Source organism: Anabrus simplex, chromosome 6 (genome assembly GCF_040414725.1).
Source record: "Anabrus simplex isolate iqAnaSimp1 chromosome 6, ASM4041472v1, whole genome shotgun sequence".
Lineage (NCBI taxonomy): Eukaryota > Metazoa > Arthropoda > Insecta > Orthoptera > Tettigoniidae > Anabrus > Anabrus simplex.
The window spans coordinates 115,317,842-115,343,501 of record NC_090270.1 but is presented as its reverse complement, the minus strand read 5'-3'; the positions used below and the strand labels follow the sequence as shown (position 1 = coordinate 115,343,501).

Here is a 25,660-nt window from a genome sequence, read left to right as displayed (position 1 = left end):
AGAGAACATACGAAAACCAGCTAATGCACCAAGGGCTACTCCATTAATAAAATAAATAAGCCATTGCATCACATCACACAAGATCAAATATTGATATGAAATAATAAGTCCTTTCTTACCTTACATCAAAAACATAACAAAGCATAATGGGAGATTACCCAAAAGACATTCAATAGAACTGGTTTGCAAATCCACTCAAAAGTAATCAGTACATTTTTTAGGAACCCTAAGAAAAAATTCCCAGTTCCTCTTTGAAAAATAAAAAAAATAAAAATCGGAAGTGGTCAAGTAACATATAATGGGCTTTTACAGTAGGTTGAAGGATTTGAAGACATATTTTTGACTTCAGTAAGAGGAACAGTAAGCCAGTATAGCAATGAAATAACAATGGTAATGTTGCTTTAGATGTATCCTCACCATCCTTCCACCACATTTCTTCTTCTCCCATCAGTCTTCAACAACTTACCCCAATTTCAAAAATGATTTAATAATAAATATTCAGCAAATATTTTGTCATCATAAGGAGGTTATTTAGTAAAAGGAAATGCAGCAAAAGAAAGTAATATTTTGTTATTAATAATAAAAAATTAACAATATATTTCAAAAATAGTTTTCCTTTAATAAACATAATAGACTGCACAAGTGCAAATTCTTAAATTTTTAATTTAACAGTCATCAAATAAAGAGGACGATATGGACCATCTTCAAAATCTACACGTCAAGATCTCTCTAATAACCTACAGGTATAACCTATCACATTCACAAATTTTCCTTTGTTTTCCTAAAATCTGAATTTAAAAAGAAACAGAAAATTATCGACTGTGTTTTACAAACACGTGAAAAATTTTAATATGCTGAACAATTCTAGAACTGCGATAGGCAGCAACCGAGTGGCATTCTAAGGAACCTTCAGCTGAGACCACAGACTACAAAGTGTATTATTTTCACTTTATATTAATTTATTTGATTTTTTACTATGGCCAAGGAAGAAAAACTGAACATCTTGTACTATCAATTCAACAAGTTAGAAATATTACAGTATATTCCCATAGGAGCTACAGTGAAGCAAATAACTTTGAATATAATGTGAGCAGTTCTACTGTGTGCAACACCTCAACTGTACTTACACTGCATATAAGGTACAAGTCAATATGGTAAATATCTGATGTTATATTTCTTGCACTATGGTTTACTGGGCAAGTTTGTTATTTCTTCTTTTTTTTTCCCTTCCATATTTTATTGATATTCTTAATATATTAAATTCTCTAAAGGAAATTAATTTCATGGAAAAGCAATACTAGGAAGAGGAAACCAGTTGACATTACTAGTAAAGAAAAAATGTCATGAATTAAGATCAACTATTATTATGAAATTGCTTGCCATTATCAGCGAAGACCATTTGTGTAGTGGTTGTGAAACCTCTTATTTTTATACCGATACTGAGGAAATAACAATATTCCTTCTTTATACACTTTCATTGCCTTTATCAACAAAATTTCTAGTAAATAACATAGTTTATCATTAACTGCACTTACTCATGTACAGGAATTAATGTCATCAACAGTTAAATAAATTCAACACTTCTTTTAAACATATATTCAATATATATTAACTACTCCCACTTCAGGAGATAATGAAATAAGAAAGTGTACACAGTAGCTGGTGTCAGCATATCTATAAATTATTTTACAGTCTGGCTGGCATAAATTACAATACAGAAAATAATAGCTATACAAAAGTGTACAGATGAAAATGTCTCAACACTCATTTTCACACACCTTTACAACAACCCAACATTTGTTTTCCAGCACCTACAAATTGGACGGCTTCAATATGTATTTCTCTAATCAGAGTGCATCACAAAACCAATTATTATCAGAGGACACCAGTTATAATATTAGATAAGCTGTTTCTTTTAAATAAAGTGACTGGAAGCTTCCCTTAATAGTAGACATTATGTTTTATATACATATATGAAATAAAACTTGCATTTCATCTTGGAGTGTGGGTATTAAAAGACCATAAAAATTTCATAGAACATAAAATGGCTTAGGAACAATATCTCTACCAATGTCATTTTCATATCTGAAGTCTTTATGACAGTTAAAATAGCCTACTTAATCTTTGTTTGTTCAGAGTTTTAAGTATTTCTATCTCAAATGATATTTTACAAACAGGATGATACAACAGAATTTGAAAAAAACATGTAGATGTTCATTTAATAGTAAAAAAATGGATTTTTTAAAAGCACAAATGTACAAGCTATTTATTTGAAGATGGTAGAAACCAAACTTTTGTCAACAGTTTTATGAAAAACTGATGTTAAGCTGTTCACTTTTTCATGTTCAGTACACGTGACAACATCCAACAAACTACAATTTAGAATTTCTCTAAATTTATAGAAATCAAACATTTTAACAACGTATTTACAAAGGAATAAAGACACAACAGCATAAACCATAAAGATTCACTACCCAGCTCCTCTTCTCCTTGTTATCTCCAAGAGCATGAATCCTGGCACGGACAACGGTCATGAGAATGCAGTTTTCCCCTGTGCTTTCTATCATATCTTCAGGAAAAATGTTAAGAAGATACCTTGTCTTGTGCTGTGGCTCATTTTCCTAATTGAGATACAGTTTTCACTAATACAGACACCTCCCATGCACACAGAAAACATGGGGTCGATGATTAATAACTTTCTCTAAATGAAACAGCTATTAGCTTTCAATTCTATCCTCCTTCGTGCAGAAACATTTTTAATATGTTGTTCTACAAATTTAGCAACAATAACGAGCAATTTTTAGACAAGCTTAACATCTTAAAAACATTGACTTTTGCAGATCCTGCACCATTCCTCTCCTTCATCCTTCATCTTCAGGCGGAGTCCTCCTTTATTATGAAGTAATCGTTTAGAACTTTTTATTTTCATATTTCATTATGTGGTGAAAAGATTCACAATCTGTAATGCTGTACCTTTATTATACTGGAGATAAAATCCAGTCATCCTTGAACCTTTGCAGCCCACAGGAGATTCTGCAAGTCAATAAGAGTAGAGAAAAATTACTGAAAGTAGGAAGGTATTATTTTCCAAGAAGGAAGAAAATTTTGTTAATTTTCATGATAGAATTTGAATGCTTTCTGTTGGATTTGTCTTCAACTTAACAAGATCATAGTTAAAAAGCAACAAAAAGCAAAATTTTAGCATTATGATTGTGCTTTAGTTTCAAATGGCTTTTCCACAAACAGCTTTTCTATCTCTTCAAATTTCAGGAATGGTTTGTAAAAGATTATATATTGATACCTAATTAATCACTGGTTCTGTAGAAAAATGTCTATTGTGAAAGTTGTCTTCAACACAATCCTTCAAATAATCCTTCAAATTAATGACAAATTTCAGAGTTACTCCTGTTAGTGGGTACTAAATATATGACTGAAGTCGAATATTTCATTTCTGATATTTTTGTGGTTATAAAATTGGCATAAGATACTGAGCATTTTAAAAGAGAGTTCATGCTTCTAGATGCAATACTTTAGAAGATATTAATTATTGACTGTTGCTATTACAAATACTGTATTTTGAGAAAAACGCAATTACAACTTTTAAGAATTTTCTTACCAATTGTACATTCATTAAATCAAGTGGCAAAGACTCAAACTGCTGCGTAACTTAATTTGTTAAGAAGATCCACAGATAGCGCAAGAGGTCAAAATACAGAAATGATAATTTTACATTACAGCCACTTTCGTTCATCTCTGCTGTAAACTTTCTACTGCCGACTTTGAGTCCCTTTCTGAGCAATGGGTCACAAGTAAGAAAAAATATAAAACAGCAAACTGTAGGTAAGGCAAGATGGTAAATTGCTACTATTTTGAAGTTTTGGCTTGGTATCATCATGTAGGAGACTGACATGAAATCACAGAACTGAGTGACCTTAGGAAGTTTCTAGCAATCAAGTGTGAGGAAGGACAGGTTCTAACAGTGAATACCCCAATCTCTAGGGAGCGAGTAAATACTGCAGTTGCTGACAGCATAAGTATACCGGATCCTCAGGAAGACTATAATTAAAATATATTATTAAGACACTTTTATTAGCACTTACTTGAAAGAGATGTTGATAAGAGGATTACCTCCATGAGTACTTACAACATTACCAGTATTTTAAAAAAACAGCCTCCAAGTTTTCTTCCTTTGCTTTGAAAATATATAAATATTCAAAATTAATTTCCACCTACAGAACTGACTTCTGTTTTTCATAGGTCGTATAACAAGCAGAACTGAAATTTTACATTCATCAAAAGGAAAGCATCTGCTTAAGTAGACTAGAGACTCTTTGGGCTGGCTGCTGACTGGGACTCAAGATACCCACCAGTGGAAAAGTTATTTAACACGCTGAGTGCCAAGCACAAGAACTGAAATTTTCCCCTATAGAGCACTGATATATCAGTAGCAATATTCCACTATGCAATTAACAGAAAAGTAAAAAAAATATGTCACAAACTAAAATAAATGTCATATTTCCTATTTGCAGCTTGTGACCCCTGCAGGATGAGGGGAAGGGAGAGGGAAATAGAATGAGATGTGTGCGGTAAGCATGTGTTATGTGACAATTCTGGATTATGAGTTCATACGAGTTGTAAAAAAACACTAAACTTTTCTTTCTCTCTCTCTCTCTCTCTCTCTCTCCAAACACCGAAGTTAGGTAAATAAAATATATTTTAACTGAATAGTACTAGTAGAAGGCTGGTAGAACTCTCACCTGTCTGTCAATTTGGGCTCTTAACGCTTCCTTGCATCAATTTCCTGCATTTGTACATTTTTCGAATTTCATTGCCTAATTTGTCTGTCTGTAAAAATATGTTCTTTGCATTTACATAGGAGAGTGAATAACAAGTAAGCTGCAAACTAAGGAAAATAAATGTTCCTGTATTTGAATGCATAATATAATCATGATCAATTTTCCTAGTCCAGCTCCATATCTAAATATACAATATATAACTGATATGTATGGTATAGAAGCCTGTTGCATCAGTTAAAACCTAAGGAAACTTGACGGTTACTTGCCATTGCCAAAACCTTATACAAGCCAACAAATGTGCAAGTATTTGATTTTGAGCCAGTGGACACCTGTGCCTGCCGTGGTCTAGCACGAACATTCAAAATAGGCACTGGTGTCTGTTATAGTGCTCAATGTATAAACATATTTGTTGGGTAAAAATAAATGAGTTCAATAAAACAATGTCCATTAAGAGAGCAGCCACCAAGGATAGCTATTTACTCTATAATTCCAAATGATATAGTATGTTATGTAATAATCAGAATACAATCAATAATTAGAAATAAATAATGTTCCCAGTGTCTGACTTGTTGGCTGAATAGTCAGCATTGAGGCCTTCGGTTCAGAGGATCCTGGGTTCGATTCCCAGCCAGTTTGGGGATTTTAATTGCCTTTGATCAATTCTTCTGGCTTGGGACTGGGTGTTCGTGTTAATCCCAACACTCTCTTCTTCATATTCAGACACCACACCTCAGAAACATGTAATTGTGATTACACCCCTCCACATAGGGTTGGCGTTAGGAAGGGCATCCGGTTGTAAACCAGGGCCAAATCCTCATGTGCGAAACAGTTCGCACCCACATCCCACACATGTGGGACAAGCAGAAGAAGAGAAGAAATAATGTTCCCAGTAATGGCAAGGCTTTTCACTTTGCAGGAACAGTACTCTACCTTGTCTGCCCCATCCCCAGTTGAGATTTAAATGCAGACTTTTATATTGCATATTTTCTTAACTCTCACTGTTTCAGTTCGGAAGAATGAGAGTTACATAAACCAAAATGCAGAGCAGAGTTCCTCGATTTCAAATTGCCACATAGCGGCTAACAAACCACATGTTGAAGAAAGTTTTCCTTAATTTGAATGTTATAAGAAAGAACTATTCCACAAGTATGCAGTAATATAGCAACTGAAATATATGGTGGTTAACCAGATCATAGAAACAATTATTTCATTTTATGTTTTATCAAATGAAGAAGTAACCACGGGAGGGCTACATACATATACTACATGTTATGCTCATTTATTTTAATTTAAGTTCCAGGTTAAAAATACAGTTAATAAAATAGATGATCAAAGGTACGCTAATGCATATTATTTGAAATTCTTTAAGTTGGTTTCCATCATCTCATCACAATGTGGGATTCGTACCCACCATCTGCCCAAATGCAAGCTCACAGCTATGCAACCTAATTGCATGATGCTGTTGTTATTGTTTCAATAATTATAGACGAAGTAGATAATGATCATCAGCTCCATTCTGTTACTGTGTGTAGTATCTGAGATTGTTTTTGAAAAATCAAGCTACTGACAGTGAACTGAAATGCATTGAAGTTGCATTTCTCAGTGTAAGAAAGACATACAGAGTAGAATCTCGAAAATCTGTCATAATGAAGGGAGGGGAAGAACGGATAATCAAAAAGCATAGATAATCCATTCAACTTGCTTTTACTGTATTTTTACGTTCTTTTTACGTCCTTCTGAAATTTACTAACAGCATTTTTTTCCCTGATGTTCATTCTAATCCTCAAGAGTAAAGTAATGTCCGACAATGAAGTATCTTCTCCATAAACTACATGAAGGTTTCTGCTAATTCAAGCACAGTTTGTACAAGAATACAGCACTGAGGTACAGTCTGTTCTTCCTCTCCACTGTTTTCAATATCCACGGCCACCAATTTACACTTTTCAAATCTGTCAATTTTCTAACTTTTGGTTCTATGTCACTTAGTGTTCTTCCTTATTAATTAGTTTCGCAGACAGTACGTTGCAGAAAACATGTATGCCTGAAGGAGAACTGAACTTAAACTGACTACAGTTTACAAGAAGCAACCTTGTGATTGACTTTTATAAAACTTTTGTGAATATTCAGCAATGTTCAGTAGGCTAGTCTCAACAGCTGTCAATAAGGCTCCCTCTGACTCAAAAGATGAGTGAGAATGGCAACTATAAACTCACAGAGGGTCTCGTCTTGGATGCTTTATACTATATTTGTGTAATAGAAGTACTGCTTTATTGTATTCTGGCAGCCACATAGAATTTTAGGTAGGGTTATTTTTAAAATGGGAAGAATATCTGATAATGCAATGATCGGTTAATCAAGATATGGATAATTGAGGTTCTGCTGTATTATCTTTATTCCCGATATTATAGTTGATGCTTTGAAACTTGAATGACATACATGGCATGTGACAATCTGCCATGTCAATCTTGGAATCAGTTCTGACATCTTCAAAGAAGTAGAATAGCTCTTAACTATCTCAAAAAAAGAAGGCTGTTAATGTTTCAAAAGGCGAGAAATATTATTGCAAAATATATCCTTTAAAGCAGGCATTCTCAACATGATGCTCTTTAAATGACATTCAGTGCTCTTGTCATGCAAGTAAAACGAGCTTGTGAATATTAATGCTCCTGACGTCCTTTTTTCAACTGAAGGACTTGGTGGAATGAGAAGCCACTGATAATGTCACTCAGCCATAATGCCCCTCAAATTTTCCTTTAAATATGATCTGAACGTTCACTGTAGTCATGGTTTCATTTCAGGACTAGAGACGAGTGTTATCATACTTACGCATTTAGTGAATGTTTTTGATGCACAATAACTGTGGTCTCTGAAATTGTGTAGGCCTTTTTCCTTTTTAGTACATAATAAAATTATTGAAAAATGCTCTACAGTCATGGCATTTAGAATATTCTTAGAAATCCAAATTTCCACTCTACTATGAGTATCCAATCTCCATTCTTAGTAAGAAATACTCTATTGACAATGTGGTAAAGAGCAAGCTCAAAGAAAGGGTGGACTTATACGCTTCTTATGGAAAAACTGTCACTTTGTTCTCAGCAAGATAAGTTGTGGTTTGCGAAGATTTATCAGAGCACCTTGCTTACATTCATATACAAAAAATAACAGAATCAAACTACTATTCTGAGAAAACATACAAAGATGAACTATTACCAGTTTTGGATTTTCAATACACACATCTGAAAATGTATAATTTGTTCAGAACCTGAAGCCTCGCAATTAATATCCATGAGCATTTAGGATAAACAACTTTTTTAACTTCAAAATTTGGTTAGCTAAACATAGGCTGACTTAATAATTGATATTTACAAATACAGTAAAACTGTAATGGAAAAAATTAAAAGAGCATCTATTAACAAATAAAAACTGTATATAGTGAAGTTTAAAATAGAAATGCACAATATTTTAGAATAAATGAATTAATATTAAAAATATTGTTCCTCTGTTTTTCTTTACTGTATAAAAAGAAGAGGCTTTATCACATACTGGTAAAAAGCTACTGCATATATCAATGTTGAATTTAAACTTTTGGAATACACCAGAAAGGAGAAGAAGCAGCAGCAAATGTAATAAAATACAGCACAGGGTCAATATTAGATACAGAGAGGAAGTATCACTGTGATGCGAAGCACTAAGTTATCCTGGGATGGACACAAGAGAGAACTCGAGGATGAATACTAATGATATAAGATATTTTTCTCTAACAAGGTGAAATGTTAAGTGGATGGGAAACTAGGTGACACACAATGTAAGAAGGGTACCTACATAAATCTGTAACCAACCAGTGTTACAGTACTTCATTTATCTAATTCTCCAACATCCATTTTCATACATCATTTTTATTTTCAGACCTGGTAAACTTGTAGTTAACTTCAAAATTTCCTTCTATCACAGAAGATGAATATAACCATTATCATCAAGGCACCATTATGAACTTCAAGATCAAAGAACAAATTGAAGTAAATACACTCTGACAGATCGGATCTTTGCGCTAGAAAACCTGAAAAGTTAACATACACTTTGTTACCAGAATATTACTGTAGAGAATCTTCTTGATTCTTCTCATGAGCAGCTGATTTCAGTGTATCACAGCTACTTCTCTCATAATTCAAAGAATTTACATAAACTGTAATGTGATCTATGAGGTGCCACACAACAAGTGATAACAATGCAAGGTTTATTTACAATATACTTGCTTTAAATGCATTTTGAAGAAGCTCTTAGTCAACCATACATAAAATGGAAACCTGAGTTATCAGATGGTAGAAACGATCTGGGAGAAAAGAAATGTTAGAAAACAGACCTATATGCAATGCATAACCCTACGTGTCCATTTGCAAAAACTGCAAATTGCTTCCTATCAAAATAAAAGAAGCACACCTAGTCAATGCTAACTAATACAGATACTTGCTTCTTACTTCTGAACAAAATAATTCAGAAGAAGATTATAAATGACAGTGTACAAGTAAGAATACATTTTAATAAGAGTGTACCGGTATGTTTATTGCAGTTTCCACCCATATTCATTCCTCATTCAAAAAATGGGCAGAGAAAATATGCCATTTTTTCCTGAACCTACTTGGTTGTGCCTTATGTTACCTTCCACATTAGTATCAGTGAACATCTACACTTGTCTGTTTAAAACTCGTTCTTTTGTTTTGTGCATACAAAACACTATATTGCACACTTTAGTACAGTTGTAGTCATGCTAAATTATTAGAAACAGTGAAATTTACAAAATGGCTCAGGATGTTGAACATCTGTCACCATCCTAATTTGTAAAAACAATTTAGAGAATTTTTAATAGAAACAGCAAGCTTTTTTGGAGCTACATTACCATTAAAAACCCTTTTCTTTGTCCTCAAAACACAACAGTTTTGAAGGTCAGTAAAACAAAGATATGAGCAGCATATGAAATTTTATCTAGAAATAACAAATATTGCAAGTCTAAAGTTTGAAGAATGTTTATATACAGGTGCTAAATATATCTTTCTTCTTTTATTGTTTTTGAACTCTTATAACACTTGAGTGTGTTGTGATTTCAGTGAAGAAGCAGTGGTTCCATTGCTCGACTCAATACCGCTGTCTTCAGTTTCTTCTCCACTGTCCAGCAGTGATGCTTCTCCTTTAACTGCCTCCACCGAGCGACGTTTACTTAAAGCTGGGGGATCCAAGATGAAAGCTGATCCAGACGCAGGCAGATCAAGCTTCAATCTATCGCGTGTATGACGTAGTTCACCAAGTCCTGAAGTCGGAGATAAAGGTGAAGATGGAGAAGGCGTTTCAACGAAGTCCAATTCCTTCTCAACATTATTATCTACTGTAACGCAAGTAGCTAGAGATTTTACTTCCCCTGCATTATAGGATAATGGTAAAGTATTCAGTCTTGAAGTAAGTGCTACTGTGCTTACTGCCATTTTAGCCCTATCATTTGTTGCCAAAAGTGAACTATGTTCAATACCGTCACTGTTGTCACTGTTTGAAACTTCTGTATGCTCATCAGTTAAGTTTTTAAAGCTCACTTCTTTGATATGCTTTGGTGATGAAGGTTTGTTTTCAGCAATATTTGCTTGAACATCCTTTTCACCTTTAGCTTTTGAGTTCTGATTACCTACCATTGCACTAGATTTATTCAAATTTGATACGGCTGGGAGACTTGTGTCAACTTCATCTTCATATGAATCAACACTGACACCAAGAGTAGACATTTTACTTTGAACAGAGGTGGCTGTCGTATTTGTAGAGCAGTCTTCAACATTAGTAGCTTGATACAGTTGTCCAGGGAAGAACTGACTACTGTTATTGCAGAAAATATCGCTATCTGCAGCATTGAACTGGAAGGGTCGGGCAGAACTGCTTACGTAGAACTCTCCATCTTCTGGCATCACCCCTAGAAATAAATTAAAAGTACATCACATTAATCATCTCTATAAATTAAAAGAATATTAATCATGTGAAAATGCAACATAAGAATTAACATGAAATGTGTGTCTCTCTCTCTCCTTCCCTCCATGTAATATTTCAAATAAACAACTTTACCCCTTCATCATCTGTCTCAAGGATCACATATGCAGATGAAGTTAACTAGGACAGAGAAGTTGTTTCAGAGATGATCTGTAAAACTTTCACTGAACTAGCTTACATATTTGACTCATAAAAAACTTTCTTCAATGTATCTCAGGTATTTTTGGGGTCACTGGAACCATTTGAAGTTTGGCTGATGGTTTAAGGCCAGATTCCCTTCATGATGCCACATGATTTTTCAGGTGAAACTTCCACCGTAGCATCCACAGGGATATGAGCCATAGACAACTGAATGGGAAGCAAATAGTAAAGTTTCTGCACTCCCATGTGTTTCAATGTAGTGCAGGACAGTGCAGAAATCATGCATGGGTTGAAATATTTAATAACTTTTGTCTTTACAATTACATTTTATTTTACTTTTGCAGTCTTCTCACCACACCCAGGAAACTGGAGATGGCCAATGATGATGATGATGATGATGATGATGATGATGATGATGATGATGATGATGATGATGATGATGATGATGATTTTGCAGTCTTCAAAAGGACATGTGGAAAAGTAACTACAGAGAAGCTGAGCAATGACTAGCAAACAAAACTTACTGCAAATAAGCAGTCCATTATTTGCCAAATTTGACAGCCCCAAATTTTTTCTTTCAGGATATTTCAAAGAAAGTGTCTGAGTCAGAAAGCCAGCAATCAGTGAATAGCTTCAGAACATATTTGAGCAAAAATTGATGCACTACAGCCCATAATTCTTAACAAAATTACAAAAAGTGCTTTGAGAGGAAGCAAATAGTAGTTGTTTGAAAGACAATAGTGTGTACACATCTGAGAAACATGTATGTTATGTTTGTGCTAGAAACACTAGCATTTCTTTTAAAACAAATAAACCATAAATTATTAAAACCCATATGTGATTTCTGTGCCACCCTGTATTCTTGAGCCACCTGCCAATTCAACATCACATGTTTATGATTGATTACAGAGAAAACATACAAAATGTTCCACAGATTTCAAGGTACTGAATTTTTTTCTTTCAATTAAAATAACAAACAGAATGTAATCTCCAGAAATAAATGGGCAGTATTTTGATCCTAATACATGGGGAGTTTGGCCATAATCAAACTGCCTATGAATACATTATGTTATGCATCATATAGAGGTACCAGCATACATATTTTCTGATTGCTAGTATGAATTTACAATACTATCCATTCATTTTAGGAGCAAGAGACAGCTCTGATCATCTTTCTCATAAGAGCAACTGGAATCATTTCAGAGAGATAAGTTATTTATCATTCCTGTTATTTATTATTACTATTATTATTGTTGTTGTTATTTATCATTTCTGTTAACCTACATGGTCGTGACCTCAGCTGTAAAATTTATCACTGGAATTATTTGGCCCCAGAGCTTCAAATGAGATGTTACTATAAGGCAACATTTCTGTATCATATGTACAAGGAAACATTCATAGTAAACCATCCTCAGCACAGCCACTAAAAGCCACCCACACTCAGGATCAAACCCTTCGACCAGTCTCACTGAATTTGTCTAGGCATGTTTGGCTATAAAATTGGATACAGAAAATTTTGCTACAGCTAGAAAATTTATAAGGCTTTCTAACCAGAAATTAGATTTCTGTGACTTTCTTAACTACTACAAGAGAATGATGAATACCTGTGTGATTAACTAGTAATACAATGTTTGCAAGTCTTACACAATACTACAAATATGAAGTTTTGAAGCTTCTACCAAATCAATATTTTATCTATTATTATTGTACAGGACCGGTTTCGACCTCTTTGAAGGTCATCCTCAGCTGGCTAACATAACATATACTTAAAACATCACTAAATACAATAAAGAATGTCATATAGTATTATGACCTTTCAATTATGTTGGGGTCGTGTGTCAAGGATTCATTGAAAGTCATAAGATAAGCAGATTTAACACTAGAACGGCCAGAGCGGTCATTTTGACCGTTAGCGAATTTCAAGGTATTTCCACGCTCGTAATTTTTTACGCACGAGGTTGTTAAGCATTTTGAAGAGATTACGTTGAGAGCATATGAATTGTCATGGTTTGAGTCTTGGCATGACATAAATAGTGGAACAGACGAGCGGATATGTAGGTAGGATCTTCGACAATTATTACACTTGAACGGTAGATAGAATTATTTGTGGTCGATGTCACCTGTGATTATGAATTGATATTTGTAGAATTGCTTGAGGTAGCTATTTGTGCATTAGCATTATTTTCAGCATCATGGAGAGGAGCTGGCGCAGTGCAGATCTTCTGGCATTGGATTATTTAACATGTCAGTAGTTAGTGGTTGATTTTCAGGTGTGGCGATGCGGAGCATCCAGATGAATGAGGGCATGTGATCATTCAGTTATGGAATAATTACATTATGGTTGTTCATCAGAGATGATTCTATATTTATGTTGAAAGACCGTTAGGGAATTCAAGTTATTATTAGCTAGCTAGATATTTATTGGAGGAGACAGATAGAACAGGGAAGACAAGCTATGGATGAAAGTGAATTATAGTTGAATGAACAAACAATTAAGAGGAAGTGAAAGACTCAATTAACTGATTTCCTTTCAAGTGATTAATAATTTTGTTGATGAAGTTTCGGAGAGTATAATGAGCTATTGTAACATTTGAATTCAGTGTTGAATAATTCTTTCAAGAAAGACTTTGATTTAACAGAGTATGACAGGATTTACGTGAGAATATCTTCCAAGGTGTTGTTTATTCAGATTATTATAATTATATTTAATTAGAATTGGTTATTAAATTTAATGTCCTTCCAAATTTTTATTGCAGTTATCATTTCTTGCATGGTATATAAGAACCTAGAGTAATGAGATAAGATGTAGAATCGTCAATTTTTGATTAACTATTGAGAGTTTGTGACCGCTTTCTCGTCGAAGGGCCATGCCCTCGAGTGGAGTCTTGTGCAAACGACTCAATTCTAGCTGAGGCCTATTAAAAAGATCATTATTTCGAACCATACGTGACCATGAACGGTCACAGTATAAATAGAAGCATTTTCAATTTACAATATTCTTTGTCCTGACTTAAACAATCGTCAAGTTAAGTGATATGAGGATTAAGACTCAAATTCTACTGTTCTGTATATGGATGATTATGTATTATACTAGCAAATGTACCCGTGCTTCACTACGGTATTCTAAATTGTATTCGAATATCGAAGTAAATACTCTACATGCAGTAAATTAGATTGTTTTAAAATCGCATATCTCTTAGCGTTATCCGAGAAACAACATGGGGAGGTCCCCATACGCTGTTTCCAATATAAAGTCTTTGTTACGGATTTGTGATGATAACGGCAGGCTCACTTGCCTACTGCCATTCACAATCGAGTTGGGAAGTTTAGATTATCATTGCAGGCCCCATTGCGTACTGCGCGGTCACAATCGATTTGGGGAGTTTTCGTTACAATGGCAGCCCCCTTTCCTACTTCCACACAGATAACAGTTGAGGAGTTTTTATTATAATGGCAGGCAACTACCCTACTATCAGTCGAAATTGAGTTGTGCAGTTATCATTATAATGTCAGGCCCCTTATCCTACTGCCAGCCAGCTTACTGCCAGTCACATTTTAGATGAGGACATTTGTTTATAATTGCGAGCACCATTGCCTGCTGCCAAACACAATCGGGTAGGGGAGTTTTAAACAAAACTGCATGCTCCCTTGCCTTCTGCAAGTCAAATCGAGAAGTGAACTATTCATTACAATGGTAGGCCCTCCTTACTAATGCCCGTTACACAGGAGTTGGAGAAGGACCCCATTCCTACTGCCAGTCAAAGTCAGTAAGGGGAGTACTGATTACAATAGCAGACACACCCTTTCTCAGTCGCTACAAATCAACATCAGTGAATATATATAGATCAACATACGAAAGTATATACTTGTTTACAATATTGCAGACCTTCATTTACAGATAACTGCTGCTAAACGTACGTCATATCGACAAAGCATTGTACCATAAGACGCCGGATTTACTGGCCTAAATGGCTGGTCCTATGATATATCATCTATGCTTGGGTCAGATTGAGTTAGAAATGTTGAACAGGGTAAAGTTCTTGTAAGATTATCTCACATTGCATTACTTTTCGGATAATTATGTGACAGCTACATACGTAGCATTTGGCTCACATATGGCAACTGTGTGGGCCAATTTTCGTGAAGAGTTTGATGATTCTATATTTCCTATAAGTGATTGAAAGTATGAATTACGCATGTGAAAAGTCCAAATTTACTTAACATCGATTAACAGAGAAAAATCAAACGTAAAATGGATACAGATACGACAAAAAGGTCATAAGACCACGGTTGTAGATCATTTCAAATTGAACGGAGATTGTGCAATCCGTTATGTGATAGGACTTCCCGAAGGTCTGCACCATCATTAAAATTGCCTGCATATTTTGATATTCTTCGGGGATAAAAAGGGAAAAATTTAAAGATCTTGGTAGTTTTCTGTCCGTTACAGGCTAAAACTTATAATTTTTTCAAATTTCCATTTTCCTTTTTTGTCTGGCAGATTATGCTGCAATCTAGATTTTTGGCGAGGAGGGTAAAAATTAGGACTTTCAGGAAACTAAACCAAAAAAAAATATGCAACTGGCCATTATTACCCCTTAAACGGGTAGCTGTGCGAAAATTTCGCCAAAATAGTCAATGTACAGGCACACAGTCGTTACGATTTTATTTATACATATAGATAAGGAATCTGCTCCACGTACAACACCTTTTGGGCTATGTCCGCTGGCCTTAACCTGCAAAACTGACCATTCATAATATCTCCCTTATTAATCCTCCTGACGAAAAAATGCACATGAAAAAATAGTTTTAGAGATGGTATTCCATCATGTTTGGTCAATTTCCAGTCAGGTTGGTCTTGTACTGTAAATATTTTGGAAGAATCACCATTTCGGTTCCCCATAAACCACCAGTCCATTCCGGAAACATGAATGTTATAGACCTTTAAAACCTACCTTTGGACTGGCGGATGCTAAATATAAAGTTTGGTTTGAATATCTTCAGTAGTTTTCAAGTTGTAAGAAATACGATTTACACGCACCTGCTCTTGAGTTAAGTCCGATGGGACCGAAAAACAGTCCGTTAATAATATCTCCCTTATGAATCCTCGTATTGAAATGATGCACATGTGAAAAAAGGTTTAGAAATTAATTTCCATTAAGGCAGGTAGATTTCCATTAAGTTTGGTTGTGTATATTTTGTGGGAGTGCAAAACCACGGTTTCGGTTTCGTATAAACCCCCAGTCAGTTCAGGGATTTGGAAACAATATTGGCCCTAAAACCTACAAAGGACAGGTGGATTCTAAATATGAAGTTTGATGGAAATTTATCCAGTAGTTTCTAGCACTCGCGTACATACGGAGTAATTAAGGAGGAAAATAATACAGTTAAGAAAGTTGAAATTAATAGAAAATTGATTATAACTGAGGACAGCTGGATAACGACAAATATGTAAATGACATGTTAATGTATTGGAAAATCAAATGCCCCTCAATAAATTATGCTAGTGTGAGTTATGGATATAATAAAGCGGTAACAGAGGAGAAATTTAGGCGCAGTGATTCTTAGTAAACAGATAAGAAGATGACTTATGGTGTTATTACTTAAGCTATTCGAGGGCGGTTATAACCTCAAACGATATTCCGCCAAAATCTCGCAGGTAGGCCGATAATAATAATAATAATAATAATAATAATATTAATAATAATAATAATAATAATAATAATAATAATCGTATGGCCTCAGCTACCGTTTGCAGACATTTCGATTTGATGCCATCTGGCTGTCTGCTCGTCAATTTCGACGTTCCGGTTTACTCTGTTTGCCACCTAGCGGATCTAGAGTAAACCGGATCTCTCTTGGGCGTCTATGGCTGAGATTTAATTAATTTTGTCGGGTAAATACCACATGTATCACCAGAGATCTTTTACATGCCGACATCGTACGGCATGGAGTGTCGAATGGACATTTTTCCGCCCTTCAAAAATCCGACTACCTCTGCCGGGCCAATTGACGCCTCTCTTGCCTTCTACCCAAGAAACAACCACGAATTTAAAAGCATGATGAGTAAAATGGCAATACGTTACTTCCCTGCTGGCAAGCAGTCAGAGATGTTGCCATGGTAACCTGTAGGTTCATCTCGGTCTGTCGGTCACTCAATGCAGAGCATGATACCCGCATAAAATAGTAAATTTCTCCGTCATGTGAAGGGTAAGGTAAATTATGAACATAACGAAAGTTGTTTATAATGAAGAGACGTTTCACGTACAGTCCACGGAGTTTACAGAAAATCAATAGTATAAGAGAAAATGGAGGAAAACCGTTCTGGTTTTCCCATAAACCCCCCATCTATTCAAAGATTTTAAAATGATATGCATATCGAAACCTTCCCCGGGATGCGTATACTCTAAATATGAAGTTTGGTTGAGATCTATCCAGCCGTTTCGACGTGATGGTGGAACAGACAAACAGACACGAAAAGTAAAAACCACCGATTCGGTCTTTAGTTGACCCAAAACGGATAAATATCTGAAAAATTTCCAAAACAAATGAAATTACAGACAGCGGACCCCCTACAACTTTATTTATACAGATATATTACTAGCTGATGTACCCGTGCTTCGTTACAGGATTCTCTGAAAGACTGACTTTGTGGATTTCCTAACTAAAGTCAACATAGGTCATTTACAAAACATCAGTAGGAATCTAGGGATTAAAAGCAATGTCATCATATAAAATACTCGATCAAATGAAAAACAGCACATTTTCTCACTTTTAACGAACAGTACTACGATGCCAATCTAACAGTCCAAAGTTCCAGAGCTGGAATGACCAGGCCGCAGACTGCCGTGAACACTCCTGTGCTATTGTTCTGTGAAATATACAAACTGCTCATTCCAATCAGTGCTTCAGAGTAGGTATTGAATAGCTCGAGTTCTATGATGAACCAGTGTGTTACGTACCAGTAGTATCAGAAAATTTATGAACCATGCTAAAGTATGTTCAGTCACCACCCCTTAGGCTGTTTGGATCCTCAACAGCTCTGCCATGAGCTGTCATATATGGCCTAGGCATCACTGAAGAGGTACACTAAAGAAGAAAGTTATCTAACTCCCCAGCTACTTCCCGCCAATATTCAGGCAGGCTGTTACACTCGGTACGACCGGGCGAGTTGGCCATGTTGTTAGGGGCATGCAGCTGTGAGCTGGCATCCAGGATATAGTGGATTCGAACTCCACTGTTGGCAGCCCTGAAAGTGATATTCCTTGGTTTCCTATTTTCACACCTGGCAAATGTTGGCTGGGGCTGTATCTTATTTAAGGCCAAGCATACTTTCTTCATGCTCTTAGCCCTTTCCTATCCCATCATCACCGCAAGACCTATCTGCGTCGGTGCGACGTAAAGCGACTTTAAAAAAATACTCAGTACGCAGCAGTAATCCTATCTATCGGGAATGGCAACAGAATACACAAAGCATATCACAACAAACAATGGTCCATGTAATCTTATTGTTGATCAATTTTACGAGCTTTCTATATTATAGGCCTTCACATTTAGTTTTCTTTCGACTCTGTGATATTAGGACCTCTTATAAAATTATTTGTAGCATAGAGTGTAGTTGGCCGGCCCCATGGTGTAGGGGTAGCATGCTTGCCTCTTGCCCGGAGGCCCCGGGTTCGATTCCCAGCCAAGTCAGGGATTTTTATCTGGACCTGAGGGCTGGTTCGAGATCCACTCAGCCTACGTGATTAGAATTGAGGAGCTATCTGACAGTGAGATAGCGGCCCCGGTCTAGAAAACCAAGAATAACGGCCGAAAGGATTCGTCGTGCTGACCACACGACACCTCGTAATCTGCAGGCCTTCGGACTGAGCAGCGGTCGCTTGGTAGGCTAAGGCCCTTCCAGGGCTGTAGTGCCATGGGAAATGCTTTGGTTTTTGGTTTGGTAGAGTGTAGTTTCTTATTCTCCTACTTTACATACCAATTTTCATTAAATTCTGCTTACTCATGTTCTCGTTACTTGGCGCTGATATGGACTTAGTAACAAAATTCCATGAATATCTCTGTGATCATAGTCGGTAACACTGTATAAGACATAAATTATCAGAAATTTAATACTATACAACTTTAGTTATGTAGTATTTATCGATACGACTACTAATAACATAAATATTTGAGAATTATAAATTTTAGGCCTTCCCCTAGACTACCATTTTCTCAGCGTGAATACAATTATTTATAACCTAAATTGTAGCAACTTATTCCCCGACTTTGGGTACCAATTTTCATTAAGATACGACTACTAATGACATAAATATTTGAGAATTAAATTTAATGCCTTCCCCTATACTACCATTTCATAAAGCGTGAATACAACTATTTGTGGGCTAGATTATATTGAATTATTATCCCAACTTTGCATACCGATTTTCATTAAGATACGACCACTAATAACATAAATATTTGAGAATTAAATTTTAGGCCTTCCCCTAAACTACCATTTCACTCAGCTCAAATAAAATTATGTATGACCTACACTGTAGCGATTTATTCCCCGACTTTGCATACCGATTTTCATTAAATTCCCTTCAGCCGTTTTCTCATGATGCGTGTACATACATACAGACAGACAGCAATTGCGGAAAAATAAAAAGTGAATTTCCTTGTTACTGTGGACACGACTGATACAGAAATAACATCCTTTTTAAATTCTGTGCAATGTACAGACAAAACTCTTATTTTATATACATAGATATATCATATGTTATGTTAGCCAGCTGAGGATGACCTTCAAAGAGATCAAAACCAGTCCTGCACAATAATAATAGATAAATAACGTATTGATTACGTGGAAGCCTCAAAACTTCATATTTGTGAATATTAAAATAAATACAGACATGAAACTAATAGATTATGATATCGTAGCCAACCAGGCAAAACTTACTGCCTATAAATATCAAAACCTGAAAATCAAAATAATGAACATAATTAAAAGCATCACCTTTCTAAAAGAATGTCTATTGAACGACCTAACACCTAAATTCCTTAAAAAACACAATAACAAATACAGAAACACCAACCAGATTTGTATACACAGAAAATGACAAAATTTGGTTAAGAGAAGAAATACAGTTTCTATAAACGAAAAAACAACACCTCAACAATAAACTTTATGAAACACATTTTAAAGCTTCCCACGATCTACCACATAGTTACTGGGACAATTTTCAACAAATAACCAATGAAAAACTAACATATATAGTCATTCAAAAACAAAATACATTAAACAAGAAATTAAACGCACTCAGTCAAAAAATCAGAATACACAAAGCAAAGTTCCCAACAGTAACTTCCCCATTAGACCTAATGATAGCAACAAACAACATTACCACTATCATTACGGAAACTGAAAATGCCATAAACAAAATTCCTCACGAACAGTGCGATGAAGTCATACATGAAATTAAAAAAAGATTACCACAATACATTAACAGAATTAGTAACAATAACAGCAACGAAAACATCATTAACAACACGCAAATAAAAAAACTCAAAGATAAAATCAAACAGAACAATTTACTAATAACTAAAGCAGATAAAGGCAATACCACTGTCATTATAAACAAAAACAAATACATAGCAAAAACTAAACAATGTTTCCTAGATAATACTTTCCAAATTAAAAATAAAGACCCAACTACCAGCATCCAAAGAAATCTTATATTATTAAAAAAACACTCACTTTCTTCTAAATGAAAAAGAACTTGCAAAACTCATTATAATGAACCCTAAATTACCGATCGCCAAAGCTTATCTGAAAGTTCACAAAGAAAACGTACCGATGAGACCCACCATAAACTACAGACCGAGTCCAACTTACAGATTGTCACAATTCATCCAAACATTTCTTTAAAAATATTATGTATTGTTAGCTAAAAAACAGTACGGAATTCAATAGATTTCTGCAATATTACAAAAGAACTAAAAATTGAACAACACCATAGCTTAGCATCATATGATATAACAAATATGTACCCGAACATATCTACACAAAAAACTATAAAATTAATAGAATCCAATTTAAAAAACTACAGCAAATTGAGCATCCTCGAAATAGAAGACTTCATAAAATTAATTGAATTCGCTATCAACAACAACTACTTTAAATTTCATGACACCATCATCAGGCATATTAGCCGAAATTTACATAGATCACCTAGAGCATCAAGAAATCAGTAAAATAGACATTTTTGGTGTAGATTTGTAGACGACATTTTTGTTATACGAGACAATACATTCACCAATGAAAACAAATTACTAGAACAATTAAATAAGATCCACACATAAAATTCACCATGGAAACGAAAAATAACCATACCCTAAATTACCTAGACATATCTATAACTAGGCATGAAAAGCATCTAACATATAAAATATATAGAAAACCCACACATACGTCCAACACAATAAAAACAGATTCTATCCACCCTAACACACACAAGAAAGCTGCATACCACAGTATGATATACAGAGCGTTCAATATACCACTAACACAAGAAGAATTAAACAAAGAACTGAATCTGATTCAAGAAATAGCCAGACAAAATGGATATAAAAAAAGAAATGATCAATAAAATTATCCAAAAGATAACAAAACCAAGAAAGATTACATACTTTTCACTGTTAATAACACCCATATATATCCTATAACTAACATTTTTAAGAAACAAAATCTAAAAATAGTTTGCAGAACCATATATAATAACGCTAACATTTTACGCAATACCAAATCTATCAACAACAACAATAAATACAACCATTCAGGAGTGTATCGCATGAAGTGTGACAGTTGTGAGGCCAGTTATATTGGACGCATTGGAAGAAACTTTCAAATATCTTATAATCAGCACATTAATGCAGTAAAACATATTCATTTTTCAGCCATAGGACAACATATTGAAGATTACAAACATAAATTTACTAACATTGAAAACAACATGCAAATCCTAAGTGTAAACCCCAAGGGCCCCTTACTCAACATAATGGAAGTTTTTTACATCAGTTTAGATCAATACGCCAATCCAAATTTCAATCTAAATGAAATTACAGACAGAATCAATATCCTTTCCAATACAGTTATTACCTCCATAAAAAGCACTTATCTAAAAGAAAAGTAAAAAAAAACAAAAAAAACAGAACCCAATACACACTAAAGAAATGCCAGAAGATGCCCCGCTCCACCCCAACCCCCTTAACAGCCGCCTCCTCCTACCCCTCCAACCCTACCCTCCACAACCACCAGCACCAGCACCAGATGCACATGAAACAGTGCACGACGTGCTCCCGAGTAGCACACATCAAAAAGACAACAGCGGCAGTAAGTACACATACACTCACTTCATGTTTAATAGACATTCCAATCTGGCAGGCGCAAATTTCTTACACTTTACTTTTCTATTTTTACAGATAATAAACATGTCCAACAACATAAAGTGAAGAAGGAGCTTTCACACTAATCATATAACATATGATATGTCACAAAATAAAACAACATGTCACGATATTTTAATGAAAATAGATAACATAAAGACTGAGGGAAGCACGTCACAAGATTAACGATCTACTCACAATTTTACACAAATTCTACTAAGCATTTTTATACTACCTTTCCTAGCACAATTACAATCCTTAATATGGACTGCAAGTATGTCATGCAACATCTCTAAGCTGAACAACAGTGTACCTGATAGATTAAGTTTCATTCAAATGCAGATCGACGACGTTTTATATTATCAAATACAGACAATGAACTTGATAATACTTAATATAAGTGTTAACATCATTTTAAGTAACTTTTATCACTGGATCTAGCAATCCTTTACAATCATAGTTATGCCATTAGTAGACAAACACGGCTGACCATATGATGTAATATAGCAGGGCTGGCCACAACGAGGCTCGCAAGCCACATGCGGCTCTTGAGTCAGTCTCGTGCGGCTCTTGACACCAACCTTAGAGTAAAATTAAATGATATAATTAATGGAATCTAACAAGATCTCGCGGCCGGCGGCAGTCAGTAGCAGCGATGTGTGGCTTAACGTTATTAGCGCTGTAGGGCAGTGGTGAGAGATGGGAGGTGAATATAGTTCCAGGGCATTCCGTTAGATAGTGCTTTTATCGGGATAGTGTGTCAGTGATTCAGTGTTGTGAGGTGAAGCCAGTCGCGTTCACGTATAGGCAGCAGCGAGTGCCGATACTTTTCTGTGTGCTGTTTCAGTACAGTTGTGGCCTGGTGTCCGAAGAGTTGCGATGCTGACTAAGAAGCATAAATATGAAGAGGAGAATCAAGCTTTTAATATCGACTGCGAGGAAGAATTCCTTTTTTTTAGAAAGAAACGGTAAGCCAATGTGTCTTTTGTGTCAAATGGTGTTGTCAAAGTTCAAGACCAGTAATCTAAAACACCATCATGACACTAACCACAGCGGTTTCAACAAAGATTTTCCTGTTGGCTCTCGGTTAAGGAAAACCAAACTGAAATCACTAAAGGAAAAACTCCATGGTCAGAGTAGGGTTATGTCAATTTTTACCAAGGAAGCAGATATGCAACAGAAGCTGGCTTCATCTTGGCTTTTAATATTGCAAAAGCAAAAAAGCCTTACACAGAGGGGGAGTTTTATTAAGGAGAACATGGCTCAACTTATTTCTGTTTTAGAACCCGAATATAAGAAACTGCAGAAACTGATCAACTAAATGCCCGCTGCTAGACACACAATAGAGAGGCGAGTTTCTGTTATTAGTCTGGATAATTTTAATAATTTACAAGAAATCCAAGCAAGTGCTCAGCAGTAAATCTGGCTCTGGACAAGTCTACTGATATCAAAGATAAAACACAACTAGTCATATTTGTGAGGTATGGGTCAAGGGACTTGCAGGTGGTAGAAGAACTTTTAGGCCTGGTTACAATGAAGGATACTACTTGTGGTTGTGACATTAAAGAAGCCCTGGATGGTGTTTTACAGAAAAACTCCGTGCCTACCGGTAATATTGTAAAAGCAAAAAAGCCATCTATGACTGGCATGAAACAGGGGCTTATTGGGCTTTTAAATGCTGACATATCAGTTCCTGATTTCCTACCTGTACATAGTAATATTCACAGAGAACATTTAGCAGCAAATTCTTTTCAGTACCCTCATATTATGCGGGTAGTTCTAAAAATTGTGAACTGTATTCACTCTTGTGCCAAAACACGCCGACAGTTCAAGTTTTTGTAGAAGATTTGAGCAATGACGAGCTTCCTGATGATGTATATTGGTACTGCTTAGTATGATGGCTATCTGTAAGCAATGTTCTTGGCATATTTTTTGAATTACTTGGTCCAATCAAACAGTTTATGGAAGAAAAAAATAATAATTTCCTGAACTTAATGACCCCCAGTGGTTGTTAGATTTGACTTTTATTTTACAGATGTGACCCAGCATTTAAAAACACTAAACATTTCTTTACAAGGAAGAGAAAAACTTACTTCTGATTTGGCTCAGACTGTACTTAGCTTTCATAGCAAGTTGAAGCTTTCTGGAGAAGACCTTCAGACTAAAGCATTTTCTCACTTCAAATGTTTGAAGAAAATTACTGAAAGCCTTCCTGACGTTCAGGTGGAAACTGAAGATTACATGAGTAAAATGTCTGGCCTTGCTGAAGAAATCCAAGGCAGATTTAATGATTTGAGATCACTTAAACCTTAATTATAATTCCTGGAAAATCCTTTTGCTGTTGATGTTGTGGGCGATGGCTGTCCTGTTTCATCACCAATAACAAAGGATACAGCAGCTGTAGAGTTGGAGCTACTAGAACTGCAAGAGGACGAAGGACTAAAAGGACTCAAACGAAGTGGCGTTTCTACCATAGAATTTTGGAAGGATGTTCCAGAAGAAAAATATCCACTAACAAAAGAGTGTACCAAGAGACTTATCTCAATCTTTGGGACTACTTATGTGTGTGAATCACTGTACTCAACGCTTAAATTTATTAAATCTAAATATCGATCTGAACTAACTAATGAACATTTAAGTGAACTTGTGCAAACTGCGCTTACCAATTATCAGCCAGATTTCAAAAAACTAACAGCAAAAATGAACACTCGAAAAAGCACTTCTCAGAAGTAAAATCTCATTCCTTGGTGTGCACCTGAACAATAATGTTCTGTGTAGTGTAGAAAATATATGTTCCTTCATTTGTTATAAGATGAAAAACCTGTATTCATTTTATGAACCATTTACTAAACATGCTCCCACTTTTGTCTCCTAATTTCACGGCTCCCAGAATTAAGGTTAGTGGCCACCCCTGTAATATAGTAACATAAGTATAAAATACAAAACGTCGTATGAACTTACCTGTGCCTCAAAAATACTTTATCAACTCAGCTATAACTTTTGGTGTGGAACAGTGAACATTTTAAACCGAAGAACATTGTATTTTAAACACATATCATCCCTGTACAGAACAGTAGAATTTAAGTCTTAATCCTCATATCGCTTAACTTGATGACTGTTTAAGTAAGGACGAAGAATATTGTAAATTGATAATGCTTCTACTTATACTATGTGACATTCTTTATATTATTTAGTGATGTTTTAATTATATGTTATGTTAGCCAGCTGAGGATGACCTTCAAAGAGGTCGAAACCGGGCCTGTACAATAATA

The 25,660-nt window shown here is 35.3% G+C and overlaps 1 protein-coding gene across 1 annotated transcript in view; it reads right to left on the bottom strand.

Moving 5' to 3' along the window:
* Window positions 1-556: 556 nt before the first annotated feature.
* The window catches only part of LOC136875886 (uncharacterized), a 637,093-nt gene continuing 611,989 nt past the window's right edge, over window positions 557-25,660 (bottom strand). The window contains exon 15 of the mRNA XM_067149506.2: window positions 557-10,743. Coding sequence (XP_067005607.2) covers window positions 9,869-10,743 — 875 coding nt within the window. The 3' untranslated portion in view covers window positions 557-9,868. The remainder of the gene's footprint in view (window positions 10,744-25,660) is intronic.